This window comes from Heliangelus exortis, chromosome 4, assembly GCF_036169615.1.
Source record: "Heliangelus exortis chromosome 4, bHelExo1.hap1, whole genome shotgun sequence".
In the NCBI taxonomy this organism is placed as follows: domain Eukaryota; kingdom Metazoa; phylum Chordata; class Aves; order Apodiformes; family Trochilidae; genus Heliangelus; species Heliangelus exortis.
In genome coordinates this window covers 28,311,203-28,328,689 of record NC_092425.1, presented here as the reverse complement: position 1 = coordinate 28,328,689, position 17,487 = coordinate 28,311,203, and the positions used below count along the sequence as shown (strand labels likewise).

Genomic DNA, 17,487 nt, shown 5'->3' with positions numbered 1-17,487 from the left:
ACAAAAAAAAACAAATAAAAAAAGCCCCTTTCCACCATCAATAAGAAAAATCTCATTTTGAACTTAAGCACTTCCATTCATTTTAGCAAATATCAGCCAATTTTCAGCTTCATTGTAACTGAACTCTGGAATACAGTGTTCATATCAAAGCAGAAATTCAGTCAGAATCTAGACTCAAACCTAATACTAGATAGCATACTTCAATAATTCTCTGCTCTCTTTGAAGTAGATAAATGTTTCTACTTCCAGTGTAAATTTACCTCACGACTCAACCATGTTAAAGGTAGAGCAACATCAGGTTCTTGGAAAGAAGCCTTATTTTTTAATATAGCACTATAATTTATGCTATTTATAAAGATGTACTGTGTAAAATATTAAGAAAGCCATTTTAAATTGTTCATCCCACATTTAATGGTTCAAACCACATTTATGACCCAACCATATTTTTGAGCACATATTTAGCTTTATATATTTCAATCAGAGCCAGGTGCTGGGTAGGACTACCTAAGTCTAACAAATCAATTTTTAAAAACCTCGCAAACAAAAACAAACCAAGCACAACAACAAACAAGCAATTAAAAAATAATTTTTAAAAAGGGAAAACCCCACAAAATATTGTACCTAACTATCACAGCTAGTAAAAAATATCAACAACCATTTTGGAACTATTCTGTCTTCAGGTATCCAAACATTCACAATTCCCAGTAAGTCCCTGCAGCCTTACCCCAGGTGCTCATTCTCTCCTACCTTTCAAAGTGCATTCACTATGAATGTGTCAGTTGTTTTGTGAACTGCATCTACTCTAATCCTACTTAAACATGATGCTAGACTATTAAGACTGTAAATCCTTGACAGTAAAAATGTTGACAAATTTAACTAGAGTGACAGAAAATTTTTGATGTGTCACAGAAATTACTCACATGACACAGCAACCTCCTTTTGTATGGTCCTGGCCTTATACCTGCATGACCCCTATGCATTTCCTGAGCTTGAAGTACTTCTTTAGGATCTGAGTTAAATGCCATTGCCCTAAAAACAACCTGAATCATAACACCCTAGCCAGTGTAGAAGCAGTGAAGCAGCAAAAAATTATGTTTAAAAACTGAAATGCAGTTCCATTTGCAGGAGTATACAAGTCACAGAGGAGGCAGGCTGTGCATCCACATATGGAGTTCAGTAAACAGATGTGGTCAAGTGCCATCAAGATATGTCTCATCATTAGGTAACTCCCTTCACATATGTGAAAAATGGGTTGAACTCCACTTCTGTATTTACTGTGACAGCAGAAGCTATTTTTCTATTAGTCCAAGGAAGAAGCAAAGAAATTAAGTGGTAAATGCATTTCCCAGTACCTTTGAGTACTCTCTAAAGGCAGCAGATTTTATGCAACGATCTTCATTAGAGAATGTCTACATGTTCAAAAATTTAGGTTCAAAGATTAAATTTCTGCTTCCACTTAGAGTCTAGGCTTTAGACACAAGATACACACATACATGGAAAAAAAAAAACAACTACAAACCAACCAACTAACAAAAACACAACAACAAAACAACTAAAGAGAAGTATCCAGCCCATGGCCTCTGCGTTGTATCCAGCCCATCAGAACAATTTGTCTGGCCCAGTCCTTGCTGTCAAAGTCATAGCACAGGACACACTGTTGGGCAGAAGCCCAACACATTAATTGCTGCAGATGTTCACCAAATGCCATCAAAGGATCTCTGTTTTCCTCCCACCTCCAGCATGTAACTTGTGGTGTGTCTATCCTATGACTAAAAGGCATCACAGAAAATACATCTTCATCATGTGAAATCATGTATGCAGGTTGCCCACATCACAATATTTCTTGTAAATGTGACAGTCACCTATCACCCCAGTATGCATCCTCCTGGTAAGGAGTGTGCATTTACAGGTGCATCTAGATGCTACAGGGCTTACTCAAGACATATAATTGGCTTCAGAAAGGAGGAAGAAAGTTCAAGAGGTACCATCTACTTTTGACTGTGTTTGAAGAAATTCCATTCAAAAGCTTTGTGTTGAGTCTGACCTGTTTCTTCAAGTTTCACACTCTTTAACAAACAGCTGAGGTTGAAGCTCATGCTCAAGACTTTTTTTTCAGTAGCATCTCCAAAACTGGGTAGATCTTTAAAAATAAACTTCATAGGAATACAGTGAAAAGGAAATAGTTCAGAAGTATAAAAATAGACTCAGGAGCCCAATAACAAACTATAAATCATTCATTTCCATCACACACTGTCTTGCAATAACATTTTTCCTTTCATTAAGCAAAGGAGTTCAGGCCGTTTAGGGACAGGTTCATTCCTTCTAACCTGACAGCATTTTAACTTGCTCTTAAGTCAAGTACATCACAGGAGACCAAACTCTAAGTCATATCTCTTGTCTTGGAAAGATTCTAGTATTATTTCAGTGTGCTTGACAGAGAGACAAGTGAGGCTGTCCAAGTCCTTTGTGAACTCAAGGCAGATCTTAGACAAGCTGGGGTCCTACTCATGTGACGTCTGCTGCAGCACTCCTCCTTATGGAAATACATTAAGTTTGTACCAGAAAGTTACAGGAGACAAGAAGAAAGAGTTGAAATGGGGCAAGGAGGGGGAGGAGGCTGAATATATACCATGGCTAAAACCAATTCAAGTGGCTGAGGAGCACATGTTGTATGCTTGCTCCTGCCACCACTAGCCCAGGAGATTACCCTGATACCAGGATTGTTTTGTTTTTTTTTTAATTAACACAGTTCAGATTACTTAGTTAGACTCCAAAATTCATTTAACACTTAGTGTAATCAACATATTGATCTGTCACGCCCACCATGTAGCTTCAAAAAAGCATAAAATAAGAGGATAACTTAGAAAAGCATATAGAATATACAGTAAAGATGTACTGGTTGTGGCGAGGAAATACATGATGGGAATGAACACATTGCAAATCATTTGATCATAATTACAGGAGTTGCCTTTTATCCAAGACAACTAGCAAAGTTTTTTTGATGGAAAAGATAAAAACAAGACAGCACCAAGGATTCTAATTAGTATGAGTAATGATCATGATTAAATGAACTGATTAAATATAGAAAACCCACGTAATTCTATGGTCAGAAATTGGACAGATGCGCGTCAAAAAGAGACTTCCAACTATGTTCCATTTATCTTTATTTTACCAAACTTTATTATTAATATGCCTAATTTTTAATACTATCATATGATAAAATCCCCATCCTTTATGGGGAATCTAGTATCATAGCCCAACTTGCTTCCTCCTGGAGTCCCTCTAGGACAATGCCACCACATTACTGGAGAAGAAAAAAATTAAGAAAAAAGCCAAACAGAAGTACATAACCATCAAGTGAATAACACAAAATCAACGGCCCATAAAACAAATTCCTCATTTAAAATTATAATATCATTACAAACTCACAGGAATGCTGAAATTCTGTTACCTCTAGTAAATCAGCACTGATTAGAGTAGATGTGCAGAAAATAAGTCGGATTCATAATAAGGCATAAGAAGATTGTAGATTAGCATTTTATAAGCAAAACTAAAAATTTTAAGGAGAAGAACTATATTACATGCCAGATTAGGAAACAGAGCCTAACAGCCTTTGACAAATTAAACCAGCCATATCAGCTTCTGTTCTGCACAGCAGGAAACCAGGACCAAGTCATTCTCTAATCATGGAAAAGAACTGCACAATAGCTAAGCCCTTATAATAACATCTCTACACCTGTGCTGGAACATCAAAGACTAAAGTCTTAGCATAGGTAAAAATGGTAATAAAAAAACCCACTAAAAACAAACAAACCAAAACAAAAACTCAAGCAAGCAAACAAAATTCACAACAAAGTGAAACAAAAGAAAAAGAAAACCCAACCCGAACAGTTCAAGATATAATCAGCATTCTCACTCACTTACATACTCAAAACATTAACATTGTTTAACCCTTCAAAAAAGTACCAAGATCCTCAAACCTGTAAGCACCCTACCACTTTTATCAAAGAAGCAGTGGAATAAAACTGTTCACAACTCATTTACCTAGCTTTCTAGTTGTGTGATGCTGTGTGTCTTCTGTTGATTAAAAAAAAAAAAAAAAGAGAGAGATATTTCTCTAGTATGTGTAAATGGTTAAGCATGATACAAGACTGACTTACAGCAATTCTTACCATGGATCAGAACAGTTCTGTTACATCTACATCAGTGTTACTCAACACAAATACTATTTTTTCCTTTTGTTTCAGCAAAAACTTAGAATCAAACCTAGGATGTGACAATTCTTATGCAATTTGTTTTCCTATGGGCCCAAGTAAAACTGACCCCCAGAAGTAGTATTTATTAACAGTCCTCAGGAGTGCCCAATATACTAAACTACACATTGCACAATCAAGAAGCTCAGAATAAACTAATGGCACCAATACCTCTATGTACATGGCAACCTTAATGCTACTGTAACATACTTTTCCTTGCCTCCATCTCTTACTTAGTATAAGCCAATGGAGCTTCAAGTGTAACAGACTCCTCAGGAGCACATCCATCCTTCTAAGCACAAAGAGGAGCTAACAGAACCACACAGCCAGGAGGCTGAAAACAGTAATGATCTATGGTAGGAGAGCAAAGAGGAGGAAGAAAAATGGAAGTGGGTGGACAGCAGCTGAGCAGCAGTATCAGATGGAAGGGGTGGGGAGGCAAAAAGAGAAGGAGACAAATGAGATGTGAAAAGACACAGAAGACAAAATTACCAGGAGTTAGCCTAAAACAGTGGTTCTTAAATCATGCCTTAGCCAAAGGAAGTTAGAAAGTCAGTGTGACAGGAACAGTAAATTACAATGCTGCTGTAGGCATCTGACTGCTGGAGAGGTGCTCCCAAGACTCAGCTGCAGCTGGGAAGTCCTGACCTACCCCATGGCTGGTGCAAATGCTGTAATAGCTTTGTTAGCCAGGTGTCTCATGAATAGGGGCAGCAATTCAGGAGCAGTCAGCAAATGGGAATGTGAAAAGGGAAGAAAGGAGAATCACCAGGGAGCTCAACTGGAAAAGACACTGGGCCTTTAGTCACCAATCCATGAAGTATGATAGCTGCCACACAAGTGATGCTTCATCAGAAGCACTATGAACGCTGGAAAGTGTATTGTTAAACAGAGCTCTCAAAACTGCTCAGGAGTTGAGGTGATTTCCTGTGAAAAGATACACAAGTTTCATAAAACTTAAATCTATGGTGGACACAAAGGTTCATCTAGAATTCTTCACAACTTCCTGAAATAGTAACTGAAGATGAGATAAAACTCTAGATCTCAATACATACAATGAAAAGAGAACTGTTATGTCTGAAAATTTTCTAATGGTGTATTTAGATTCACTGAAGACATTAGCTACATATGATAACATAGCCTCCATACCTGTAACATTATGGTCTATATAATCAGTCCAGTCACAATTAATTGGCAGAGGGATCGTTTCCTAAAGATACCCATCCTAACCAACCTTCACCAAAATGCAGATAAATGTAGAAAAGATTGCAGGTATAAAGAGACACCATCTCCTCCTGTCCCCTGAGTTAACCCAGTAATGCAAGAGAGAAATATTTTACAGGATTTTATCACTGAATATGGATGGTGTGACATTAGTCTTCCATTATGCTGAGTTACACTGCATCATTAGCTCAGGGGAACCTGGGAGCAAGTTAGAGGGCTGCTTTTACTGAGAAACACTACCAGAAAGGTGGAAAGTATTTGTTTAAGCTGAAAACGTACCGTGACTGCCTCTTCTGTACTTCTTTCTCTTTGTACTGGAGCAACTGGAAATTCAAGGAGGGATTTTACTGTCTTCCTTTTGGCTTTTTCCATTTGTATATTAGTAAAATAGTTGACAGCAGCGAACTCAATGAGAGCAGAGAACACAAAGGCAAAGCAGACTGCTATGAACCAGTCCATGGCAGTAGCATAGGATACTTTTGGCAGTGAATGTCTCGCACTGATGCTCAGTGTAGTCATTGTCAGCACTGTGGTTATTCCTTCAAAGAAACAAAGCAGAAACACTGCTGAGTTCAAGAAAATCAGAATGAGAATAGCCAGGCGGGATTAAATTAAGAATTTTAAATCACAAAGGAGACTTTCTACTGCTTATGCATAGCACAATAGATTTAAGTCATGGCAACCATCATGTATCTATGAGCAGCTATGACCACAAACCAGTTAACCAGTTTTAAAGGAGGTGTGGGAAGCCATGACTTCAGCAGATCAACTACAGTTCACATGAAGAAAACATGGAAGCTGTCATTTCATACTTTTTTCATGTCCAATTCAACAGAATTTCTTACCAGTTATTTTTTAAACATTTCAACATAATTTGTTAAATGGGCGAGCACCCCTCAGACACCAACAAAAACATTTTTTTCCTGTAATGAGTTCAGAATGCCAACTATTACTCTGCATCTGTTCCTCTGATCCCACTTGTAATCCAGGTGCCATTGAGTCACAGCAAATTATTTTGGTGCTAAGGAAAACTAGAATATTATGTTAACAACTCTGTTAATTAGCAAATCAACACCTTATCTTGTAAACCTTCTGCTACTTGTCAACAAATGAATTTCTTCTTCTGAAAGAACAACTTTTTAATTATAGTGTACAAGCATTAACACTGAGCTCAAGTTATGATCACTTGGTAATACTTCAAATAAAAATACATGCTGAATAAAACCTAGGCCTGGGGTTTTTCATCCAAAATATCCTATATCATGCAAATGCAAAATACTGAGGATATAGTGAGCACTGCTTAAGTCCTATCATGATAACCTCAAGGAAGTCTTCCTAAAAATGGAGATGTCTTTACTCTTACGAATATAACCCAGCACCCATTTTAATTCAAGATGGAATGCATACATTGAGAAGAATTCAAGATAAGTAAAAGCATGTTTTCCAACAGGATCCTCACATCCCTTGTTCCATAAATGGTGCTCTCTCAACAGGACAATGTGATATGAAAATGCTTCACTGAGACACTGCCATACAGAGGAGGGGACACAATGCAAACATTTCTTTTTAAAGAAAAAAGACTAACAGCAGCTCATGAAAGCACAAAGTGTATCTCAGAGCAAACTCAGCAGCTTAAAACACATATGCAAGCTCACAAATCTTAAGTGGGAAGGTGTTGAAAAAACACACCACTGAAAATGTGTAAGTCTGAGAAAAAAAAATTATGGAAAGTTTTTTTTTTCCTGGTAGAGACCCACCCCTGCTTAGTCCTATTCTTCCTGATTGTACCTCTCTCCACTTCAAACAAACAGTTTTCTAAATTGCCCTTTTAAAGATATTTGTTTAATAGATGTAAGAATAGGAAAAAGTGACTTAAATGACCAACTATTCCCTCAGTAAAAAGGAGGAGAACGAAGGCTGTGACAGTATTACAGTTCATTGTCATAATCTTTTATCATTCTTCTCTGAGACTCACAGCTGCCACGGCAACTGCCCTTGGATATGTGTCAGAGTGATTTACAGGGTAGGGGATTATAGGTAAAAAAATATTATGTATACACATGAACTGTAATTACCCAGCACTAAGTACTTGCAAGCTTCTGATGAGAAATGTATATAACTGTAGAAAAAAATCTTCAGATATTTTTAGCTATCGCATTTTGTCTGTGAATACAGATTCTACCTTTTCCTTTCAGTTTTAAAGTACCTTTATGAAACATCACAGCAAAGGCAGCCTTGAATGTAGGCTAAGGACTTGACTCAAGGCCAGATCTTCCCAACTTGCTCCCTCAAGTAGATAGAATACCCACAAATGTACAACACTGTGCCACAGGCAACTGTATCACCCTTCTGGTTAAAAATTACAGGTCTCTCTTCAGATTGCAAGAATTCACATAACATATTCTTCATACACTGATAGCAAAAAATTCCTCTGACTTTACATCATCCCCTTGTTTCTGCACTAGCACAGAGTCAGTATACCTCATGCACTAAAGAGGTCTTTTTCATGACACTCATTAAAAGAGGACCTATGAGAAAAAGTAAAAAAAGAAATAATTACCAAACACAGTTCTCGCTGGAACCGACTCCTTATTTATCCAAAACGAAACTTGAGAGAGGATCACGGTCATAATGCATGGGATATAGGTCTGAATCATAAAATAACCCATTTTCCGTCTGAGGTGGAAGTAAACTGTCATAACAATATATTCACCTGAAAAAAAAAAACCAGAAAAACAAAAAAACCCTCACAAGTTTTCTGAATGTGCATAAAATTGTGTTGCAAAAATAACTGTTTCAGACTACCAACTGGGGGGGTTTAAGATTGCGATATTCATACCACTTAACATATACAGAAGAGTATGTTTCTTAGAGACAAGAATGAAACAAAGATTTAAACAAAAAATTCTGGTAGGAGATCCTGACAGTGCCATTCAGAAGATGCTATGAAAAATACTATAAATACTATAAATGTACAGCTACTATTGGATCACCTTTTACAGCATAAGCATGATTTTAAAAATTCTCCTGGCATCTGTTGAAGAAAAGACTCTAAAGACAAAAGCTATTTACCTACCATAATATCCAGAATATTGTGGTACCTACCTGCCAAATAGAACAATAACAACGATGCACATTAAATTACATGGAAGCATATCAGCTTACTATTTATACATCAGCACTTCTGTGATAATGAAACACTGACAAGAATTTAAAATACTCTAATTTAATCTCTAATATTATAATTCATATTAAACAAATTTGCAGTTTTTAAATAAACTGAATAGACTGTCTAACTAGAGCCCTACAGAATGAGCATTTGGGGGCTATAAGGAAATTCTGCTGTTAACTCATAATAATCAATATGTTGAGAAGTAGATTTCTAGTATACTGCAAAATTCTGTTTTATCTTTGAGAAAAAATATTCACAGAGCAATACATCAAATATGTTTACTTTATCTGTTTCATTTGGACCATCTCGCAACACCCAAATTTGCTGATGCGTAGAAAATTATTCCACATTTTAAAAATATTTTAGGAATATGCTTGTTTATCACCACACTGCTCATCAGTGATACTTCACTCATTTCGGATGCCTATAGTTGCCATTTGCCTTATTTCTTACAGCACAAATCAGCAGAAGTATCTATTGTGACTAATGCATTTGTGCCTCTCCTTATCTGACTAGAGGGTTTTTATGGCTTTAATAACCCATTTTATATGCTGTACTTCTATCCTAAGCTGTTTGCATGGCCAAACAAAGGAAGTCTTTTGCACATAATGTGGATACAGTGCTGAGAAATTACTTCCTCACCCAGGCATCCTCTTGACTCTTCAAACTGCATTTTAAGCAGTGATTAAATGCTCATTTTGTCCCACAGAGTAATGATCTCATTCTGGCTTGCTGAAAGACGGTCACAATCTACTGTAATGAATCTGCAAATGTAAATCTGAAGGACAGAAACCTAATTCAGATTTGTGCTCTCAGCCCTGAATATACACCTTATGACATTCAGAAGAATACCTGACAGGAAGGAAAGAAAAAAAGTCCAGGCCATGTTACAGGGTTAGCTTTAACTCAGGTTGATTTTTACTGATGAGATTCCTACCTGTAATAGATTTTATGGTTTCAGTGGACACCGTATGCCCAAGCAGGTCATACTGAACTAAACTGGAAGACTCCTCAGGAACTTCCACTGATTTCTCAGGTCCTTTTGTCCAGGTATAAATCATTTCACTCTTTGGATAAGCATCTACAACACAGCATCAATTTGCATAAATAGGAAACTTCTTCTCACACCTTACAAAGAGCCTAGTTAAAACCTATCAAAATCAAATGGCAAGACTCTCACACTAACAACTTTAGAAGATATCCTTCATGTTAAGTTACCTCAAAATCTGCCCTTGCAGGACAATAAATAGCAGCTAATGTCATCTGTCAAAGGTCACACACAAATTCACTTCACATTTGATTGTGAAGTCTGAACACAAGTTCTTTCTGCATCAGCTCTTATTGGGCTTGTAAAGTTTCTTTAAATTATTTTAGAAATTTCTATCTAAAATTTTATCATTAGACTGCACTAATACATAAAAAAAACACGTATCAGGAATATACATTTTGGAGGGTGGGTGCACATTTTTTACAGAAAAGAATTATTACACTAAGACATAAATAATACTAAAAAGTATATTTTAAACTTGTGTTTAAAATATTTGCCAGAAACTAGAGGTCAGTAAAAAATTCACAATAGCCAAAAAATAATCATGCCCAAAAAAACATTTTACAGTTAATAGAAAAGACATAACTTAGGACTAGCATTCAATCCCTACACAGCCCAAACTCCTGTTAAAAGTAAATTAAATCAGTCTTGCATGTGAAATGGCTACGTCTTATTTCAAATTTCACCGAGGAAAATATCAGATTAGTGTCAAATGCAATTTCTGCTGGTTGGTGATTGTGCCTGCAGAGATATGCTTGTGGAGATGTCCCCACTATTGGAGCTCCCCTATCACACAGCCAATACCAAAACCAATTCTGGCAGCATCGTCTCCAGGCTCTCGGCGAGAGGAACGAAAAACCTTATCAGAGCAGTGTCTTTAATATCCCCCTTTTGGTTGACTACCCAGCTGTAAGCTAAATTTATGCTAAGGAAAGGCTATGAGGAGCTTCCAGACATTTCTAATATCAGAGCAAGGCAAGCAGAGTAATGACCACACTTTACACAGGTGTGTAAAGCTCTGGAGTCAGTGGCCAAGGAGGCTCGGAAGAGTGACAAAGCCATTAACAGAGTGCACTTAACCAACCCCAAGCTGTCCCAGAGGTCTCTGATGTGGATTCAATTCAAGGAATCAGAGCTACCTCACTTGGTTGCTACGCAGTATGTCCCAAAACATCCCTTCTAGTCAAAGTTTAGAGATTATTCTAAAAGCTATGTATGACTTCAAAGTAAAACAGGTGAGTCACCTACATTACGATTCTTCTCACCAACCTAAAAATTATTTACCTAGCCTCAGCTTGCCCTGTAAACTCCCATTATAGATCAGGAAATATCCAAATACAACTAGAGATCAAATATCTGGACATTTCTCTTCGGATGTCAACATGCCTCCACGAACTGTACAGAAAGCCAAGTAACCTGCTTCCCTAAGTACCTTTCACCTGGCTGATGTAAGCTGAGATGGATCCCACCCTCTTTGTCTTCTCCAGAGAATCTCTCACATCACTGAGTACCCAGTTCCTAAGAACAAAACAAAACTATGTATTTCAAGCAACTGTGGAGCCAGAATAGTGAGGCTTAACATAATGGCTGAATCACTGCCTGATTTTCAGTTCTCTGCCTGAGTTTAATTTTTGGGGCCCTAAATAAAATTCTCAAGGAACTTAACAGGAGTTTTGTCTGCGTAAGGATTGCATATCAAGCCTAGTATGCAGAAAGTTTAGTAATTGCTCAAAATCTACTTCTACTATTTAAATTCTGTAGTGACAAGAAATTTCATAATTGCAACTTACAACTCCCAAATTTGAGAGGACAAGCATGACCATCCATGGGAAAATCCACTAATCTCATGGGGCACTCTGCACTTATTGTAAGCCTATAATGGAACAAATTAAATAGTCTCTGGTTGCCATTTTGTCTAGGCAGTATAACTTTTGCATACAGTAATTTTATGAAGCTGAACAAACATGCTAGATACCTCATTGTGTACAAGATGGTGCCATTTCTCATTATTCTAAAGAGTTTATTTGGGGCTGTCATATTATGTGCAACAGACTTTTTCCCATTCCTGAAGAAAGTGTCAGGAGTCCACACCTTTGAAACCATCAAGTTGTTCAGTCTTAAAATTTCAATAGGGCCATCATACTTTAATCTTTTGTCTACCCATGTCTGCCGGAAGAAGACATCCATTGTGTATTCCTGTATTAAATTGCAAAAAAAACCCAAAGATCACACTTGCATGAGTGTTTCCTGTAAAGAAAGAAATACTCAGAAAGAAAGAAATCAGTAGTAAAGAAATGCTACAAACATATTTCCACCAATTAAAAGTGTGCTGTGTACTTCTTAGTAGTTTGATTTCCCACATTATTCATATCAATAAATTGCTACACATGTTTAATCGTTAAGGAATAATTAATCCAATTAGCTTGCAGGAAACAGGCAATTGAGTTTGTATTCAAGCATATAAGTGGAAATAAAATTATCTCTTACAATAAGTGTCAACAGATTTTTAAAGACAAAATATACACGGATTTTCTGCCGCTGGCTAAATTAAAAATATCAGGGCAAACAATTACTTCCACTTCAAAGTAAGAAAAGAAAATTTAATTTCAACTCATGGAAAGTAAGTTTTTAACTGAGGAAATGGAAATATTTCCTTTGCCATGCCAAAAAAACGTGGATAATAAATTATATATAGACTTGCACAGACATTTAACTATTCCATTAACTTCCTCAGAAAAGCCATTCAGATACTCCAAAGAAAACATGCAAACAACAACTTCAGAACTGCAAACACAGGCACATAATGAGAAATCATGAATGAATAGACAAAGGAATGCATGTCTCACCTTGGAAAGCTAAAACACCTGACCAAAAAAAGCATCATGAGGTACTGAAAAAGGTAAGAGTCCTTTCTAACATACAGTTACAATTTTGTTGTTAATCCAAACAATGTTATCTGACTTTATTCCAAACTCTTCTGCATAATTTTATCATTGAACTGTATGGCCTTATCTATTCACATGAAAAGCCTCTTTTCTAGTGCCATTTCTTGCTGTTGACGTCATAGCTTGTAAGTGGTAGTTTTTATTATTAGCTTCTAATGACAGATTTTTATAATACAAGATTGAAAGAAACCCTTTTCATTACACTGGGGACCAAAGTAACCCAGCTCTAAAGAGACATTCTGAACATCCCCTGTACTGAGACTATACCACACTCCCCTGTTTCAGTGAACTTTATGAGTGAGTGCAGCCACATTCAGATTACACTGGGTCACTCAGTAATGGATACATTAACAAAAAATAATTCTAACCAATTCTGTGATTCCTGAACATCCTCCCAACTAATCCCTAATGATAAGAAGGGAAACATCTGCTGAAAACTCTCCTTTTCCCAGGTCCGTACCTACCTTTAGCCCATGTTGTCACTCCTGTCTTCTCCAATATGACAATTTCCCATGTGGCACCACTGCAAATCCTTCAGTGAAAATCTGAGATCCCAGCCAGCCCTCATTTTAGATTTTAGGGAGACATTACTAAATTTCTCTGGGGCCAGGTTCGGATACCCCTTGCCACACTGAGTAGCACCACACTGCACGTGACAACCACTGAAGGGGGTAAGATGGATTTCAACATGAAACTGCTATCATTCATCTAGCCCTTGAAAAAATATCTTGCAATCACATACCTTTCCACGTGATCGAACCAAATCAGGTGCACCACAAAGTGCACAAGAGCACTGTATGGGGAGAGTTACTGCCCTGGAACTGCCTTTCCCTTGGTTTCACTACATACGTCTGTTTTACTTCCATATGATTTCTTGGATATTTTATTTAAAAAAAACTACTGGACAATTTAAGGGTATTCCATTGGACTATATAAGTTTGAGAGTTATGCAGGATTTGACCTTAAATGAATGCAGATGCCATTCAGGCACAAATAACAGTACGTGCAAATGTAAGGTTTCTCTTCTCTGAGTATTTCATGCATGTCACTTTGATGTTCAATTTCTGCAGACACTTAAGAAAACTCTTATCAGTCAAACATTTGCTGAAAGTGATTATAAAAGGGGCACAAATATCACCAAAGAGCATTCATCTGAAATGAAAACGTCAACAAGTATTTGTGAAACGATGTCATTATTATTCACCTGAGAATAACACAAGTTTCAGAAAGAAAGGCAATTTCAAAGATATTACACATTTTGCCCTGAGCAGACAGGCTTAGATGCTCCCTGCAAGACCTGATTCTGCTTCTACACCATGATACTCTGTTTTAAATCCTATGAAGTTAATTCCTTAATCCAGTCAAAAAAAAGCTAAAGTGTGACCAGAATCAGGCCTGATGTATCTAATTATAACCTGTAAATTAAGCTGTTACTAATCTTATCTACTTTGCATGATTGACAGAACAGTACAGATGAAGCATCCACTCCTTACTGCAGTTAATGGCTTCCCAGTACCAGTAAATGACATTTTAATCCCAGAAATACATACCATTTCTACATCAGAAACAGGTCCAAAACTGGTCACATATATATCTGTTTTGACTTCAGTAACAGGACCTAGTGTATGAAAAGGAAGTGACAAGAAAATTTGAATTTTGCAAGCTCAACAGTTTGCATATCCTGGCACATGAACAGTTATCACTTTGAGGGTTCTGTGGACAAGCAAAAACAAATACAGGTCATTTCAGATAAGTCCCTAATAACACGCACTGTTCAGTTACCTTTAGCACATAAATAAATAAAAAAACAGCATTTCCATGCAAAGCCCATTCAGGAAACCAATGTTGTTCAAATGGGTACAAAAACAGAGGCCGAAAAATTTAAAGGCATGCTGAAAACACCAGGCTAATTAACAAGAAGCACTACATTCAGGAAATTCATACTCCCCAAGGCATTTAGTACTAACTTTCAGCCCTACTGGTAATGACTGTACTACAGATATTAGCATGCCAAGCACTGGCCAATTTAGTACTACAGGATCAAGAATAGCATCCATACCCCTGAGATGCACTTCAGTGCTTTAATGCTGAAAAATCAAAATAAAAATTGGAAATCTAAGGATTTTTGAGGGTCTCAGCTGAGGTCCAGACGCTACTACAAAGCTGTCTTGAAAGCTTTAGTGAGGCTACTCCAAACCAGTGCTCTGAGCTGTGTGCAGCAGAGAAACCATCAGAGAAGGCACATTCATTTTAACATACAGTTTCTTTTAAATACAGAACAAAATGGCTTGAAATTTCAGATGGGCATTCACTCGATAGTACATTTTACAGTTCCTCTTAAAGCAAAAAACACAGACGCTAACTCCTTTGACTGGGATTTAGATTCTGTTCGCAAGGAAAAAAAAAGGCTAAAAACCTGCTAATCTGTATCAATTATTATGATGATTCTGAGATCAAAGCAAGAGTAAATGGTTTAATTCAGATAATTACCTCACATTGCATAATAAAAAATGAATAAATAATCTACTGATTTCAAACAGTATGTGTTTGTAAAAAAAAAAAAGTATGACTTACAAATACCCAGCCAGTTTTTAAATCCCCACAACTCAAATTTCTAAAGAGGGTAAGTGGCTTGAGTCTGTTAATTTAGGCTTTCTAATAGTATTTGCAATCTAGAAGGAAATGAGAAAAGACTGAAGACTGTTAGCAGTATACGAATATGTTCCTCTTGGAAAAAAAATTTAAAGTCACTGTTCATCACACATGCCACTTTGAATCAAATGTTAAAAGGAGATAAATGAATAAGCAACTGGAAAACATGGAACCTATACTTCTTGCACCTAGAACAAGTGTCAAACAGTGAACTAAAAGTAAAACCAGGCAAAATTATTTCACAGTTTTCAAGTTATACAGAGAAGAACAACTAAGAATTTTTCAGCTAAATATCAAAAAACAACTTTGCTGGAAGTTAGCAGTTTCACAGAGGATATTTTTTCAAGATAAAATCTACAGAAAATTTACCTTGCAACAGTTGATAGCTCAGCTGGAAAGTGAGATACTGTGGCATGTCTGTCTTTAAGAAATTTTAAAAATATACTCCAAAGTTCCAGATAACAAACTTTCATACCATGCTGTTTGTATTGCAATGGGTTGCTCTCTAAACATGTCAGATAGAAGCTGTTCTCTTTTCTACAAATAACAAAGTGTTCATTAAGTCAGGGAAATCCATGAGTGGTTATACTGCTCATTTTACTGACATTGTAGTTCAATGATATTTCCTGAATGTAATTATTTCTGGAGAGCAGAAGAGCTCCAAGAGTTTGGAAAAGCTCTCACTAGAGCTGTCAAGATACTGGAAATAAAGACATTCATCTGCAGCATTTAGAAATAAGGAGAAAACCCCAATCATACTTGCACATAGAAATAGAAGATATCCTATTTTAGATGGCCTCCCATAATCACAAGACTTTTAATTTATCTAGACTTGTTTCAAATATATAAATATTTATTTCACCTGAACTTGAAATGTTTCTGAAATCAAAAGTTCTAATGAAATCAAAATGTCATTGTCCCACATGGCTCTAAAAAGAAATTGTAGGAACCGGTCTCTATTAGTTGATAATAAGAGAACACTGAATATTGTACTCAGTTTCTGAATCCCTTTCAGGAGCTGCTTTATTTGTTAGTTCTAAGAAATTATATGGTAATATTGACCCCTCCCAAACTAAACCAAACCAAACCAAACATCGAACTGTTTTCATCTGGAGATACTTTCTTTTCTTTAGCTCTCAGAACACTGTAATTTTATAAACATCTCAAATGAAGCAAAGGGACAGATTTTTTCCCACAGGCATGAGCTGCTTCTCAGGCATTGATTTCTTTTGTTTTATTAAATGATTACAGCTTCATGGGTAGTAAGCATTCAGAGTTTTTCTGCAAGTTTACTTTTTGGAGTTTCTAAGAAATAGAGGTAAGACCTCTAAGAAGCTAATATCCAAAATCAGCAAGCCTATGATTTAATACTATTAGAAATCCCGTAGCACAAGATTAAAATTATGCTTGAGTTCACTCTTCAGTTAACTGCTATTCTGCTCTCAAACCTCTACTTATTAGTAGGACCCAGGAGAAAGAAGGAAGCAGGAACTCTCAGACAATGATGAAGCCACAAAATACGGTTGAAATTAAAGTTTACTTTTGGCTGGTTGCCCAATACAATGACAGAACAAATGTTTTAAGGCCACCAGAAAATGGCAGATGAGTGAGGATCTAGAAATATTTTAGGCATCATAAGAGTTATCTAGCTAATACTGGCATGCACATCCTTGCTTTGCATCCAAAACCTTGGTAAAATAGTAAAATGTTTGGTAGGAGTGAAGACAGCAGGAAAGGATGGTGAGGCTATTATCTCCCTAATGCCTTCTCTCCAGTTTCAGCCCTCTTATGCTCCACGTCTTCCACCTACGTTCTCAGCTCACAACTGCTAAGGCCAAACCTTATATTTTCTAGCATATCCCAGTACTTATTGCCAAGCCAGGAGTATCTATGGTGACACCAAAACCTATCCCTTATTCTTCTTGTTCTAGAAGCACAGCTCCAGTTGGTAACAATAGTGGGGGTACAAATAGTGAGTCATGCTTCTTTTTTTTTAAACTATTATTAATCATGGGAATTCCTGTCAACGAGGCGGTGATCTGTAGTCACCTAACCTACTTTTACTGGTGATTTAACAGCCCTCCAAAACGAACATGTTGCACCACTTAACTCAGGCTGCGCGAGCAGAAGATCCTATTAAAATCCTTAACACTCTATTACTGGCAATAAAACACAGCGAGTTGTAAGAAGGCC

The 17,487-nt window shown here is 36.8% G+C and overlaps 1 protein-coding gene across 1 annotated transcript in view; it reads right to left on the bottom strand.

The window, feature by feature from the left end:
• The window catches only part of GABRA4 (gamma-aminobutyric acid type A receptor subunit alpha4), a 43,868-nt gene that overhangs the window by 19,924 nt on the left and 6,457 nt on the right, over positions 1-17,487 (bottom strand). Inside the window, exons 3-8 of the mRNA XM_071743625.1 lie at positions 14,193-14,260; positions 11,673-11,893; positions 11,488-11,570; positions 9,587-9,730; positions 8,038-8,190; positions 5,757-6,016 (exon numbers count right to left, since the gene is read on the bottom strand). Of these exons, the coding sequence (XP_071599726.1) occupies positions 5,757-6,016; positions 8,038-8,190; positions 9,587-9,730; positions 11,488-11,570; positions 11,673-11,893; positions 14,193-14,260 (929 nt within the window). The remainder of the gene's footprint in view (positions 1-5,756; positions 6,017-8,037; positions 8,191-9,586; positions 9,731-11,487; positions 11,571-11,672; positions 11,894-14,192; positions 14,261-17,487) is intronic.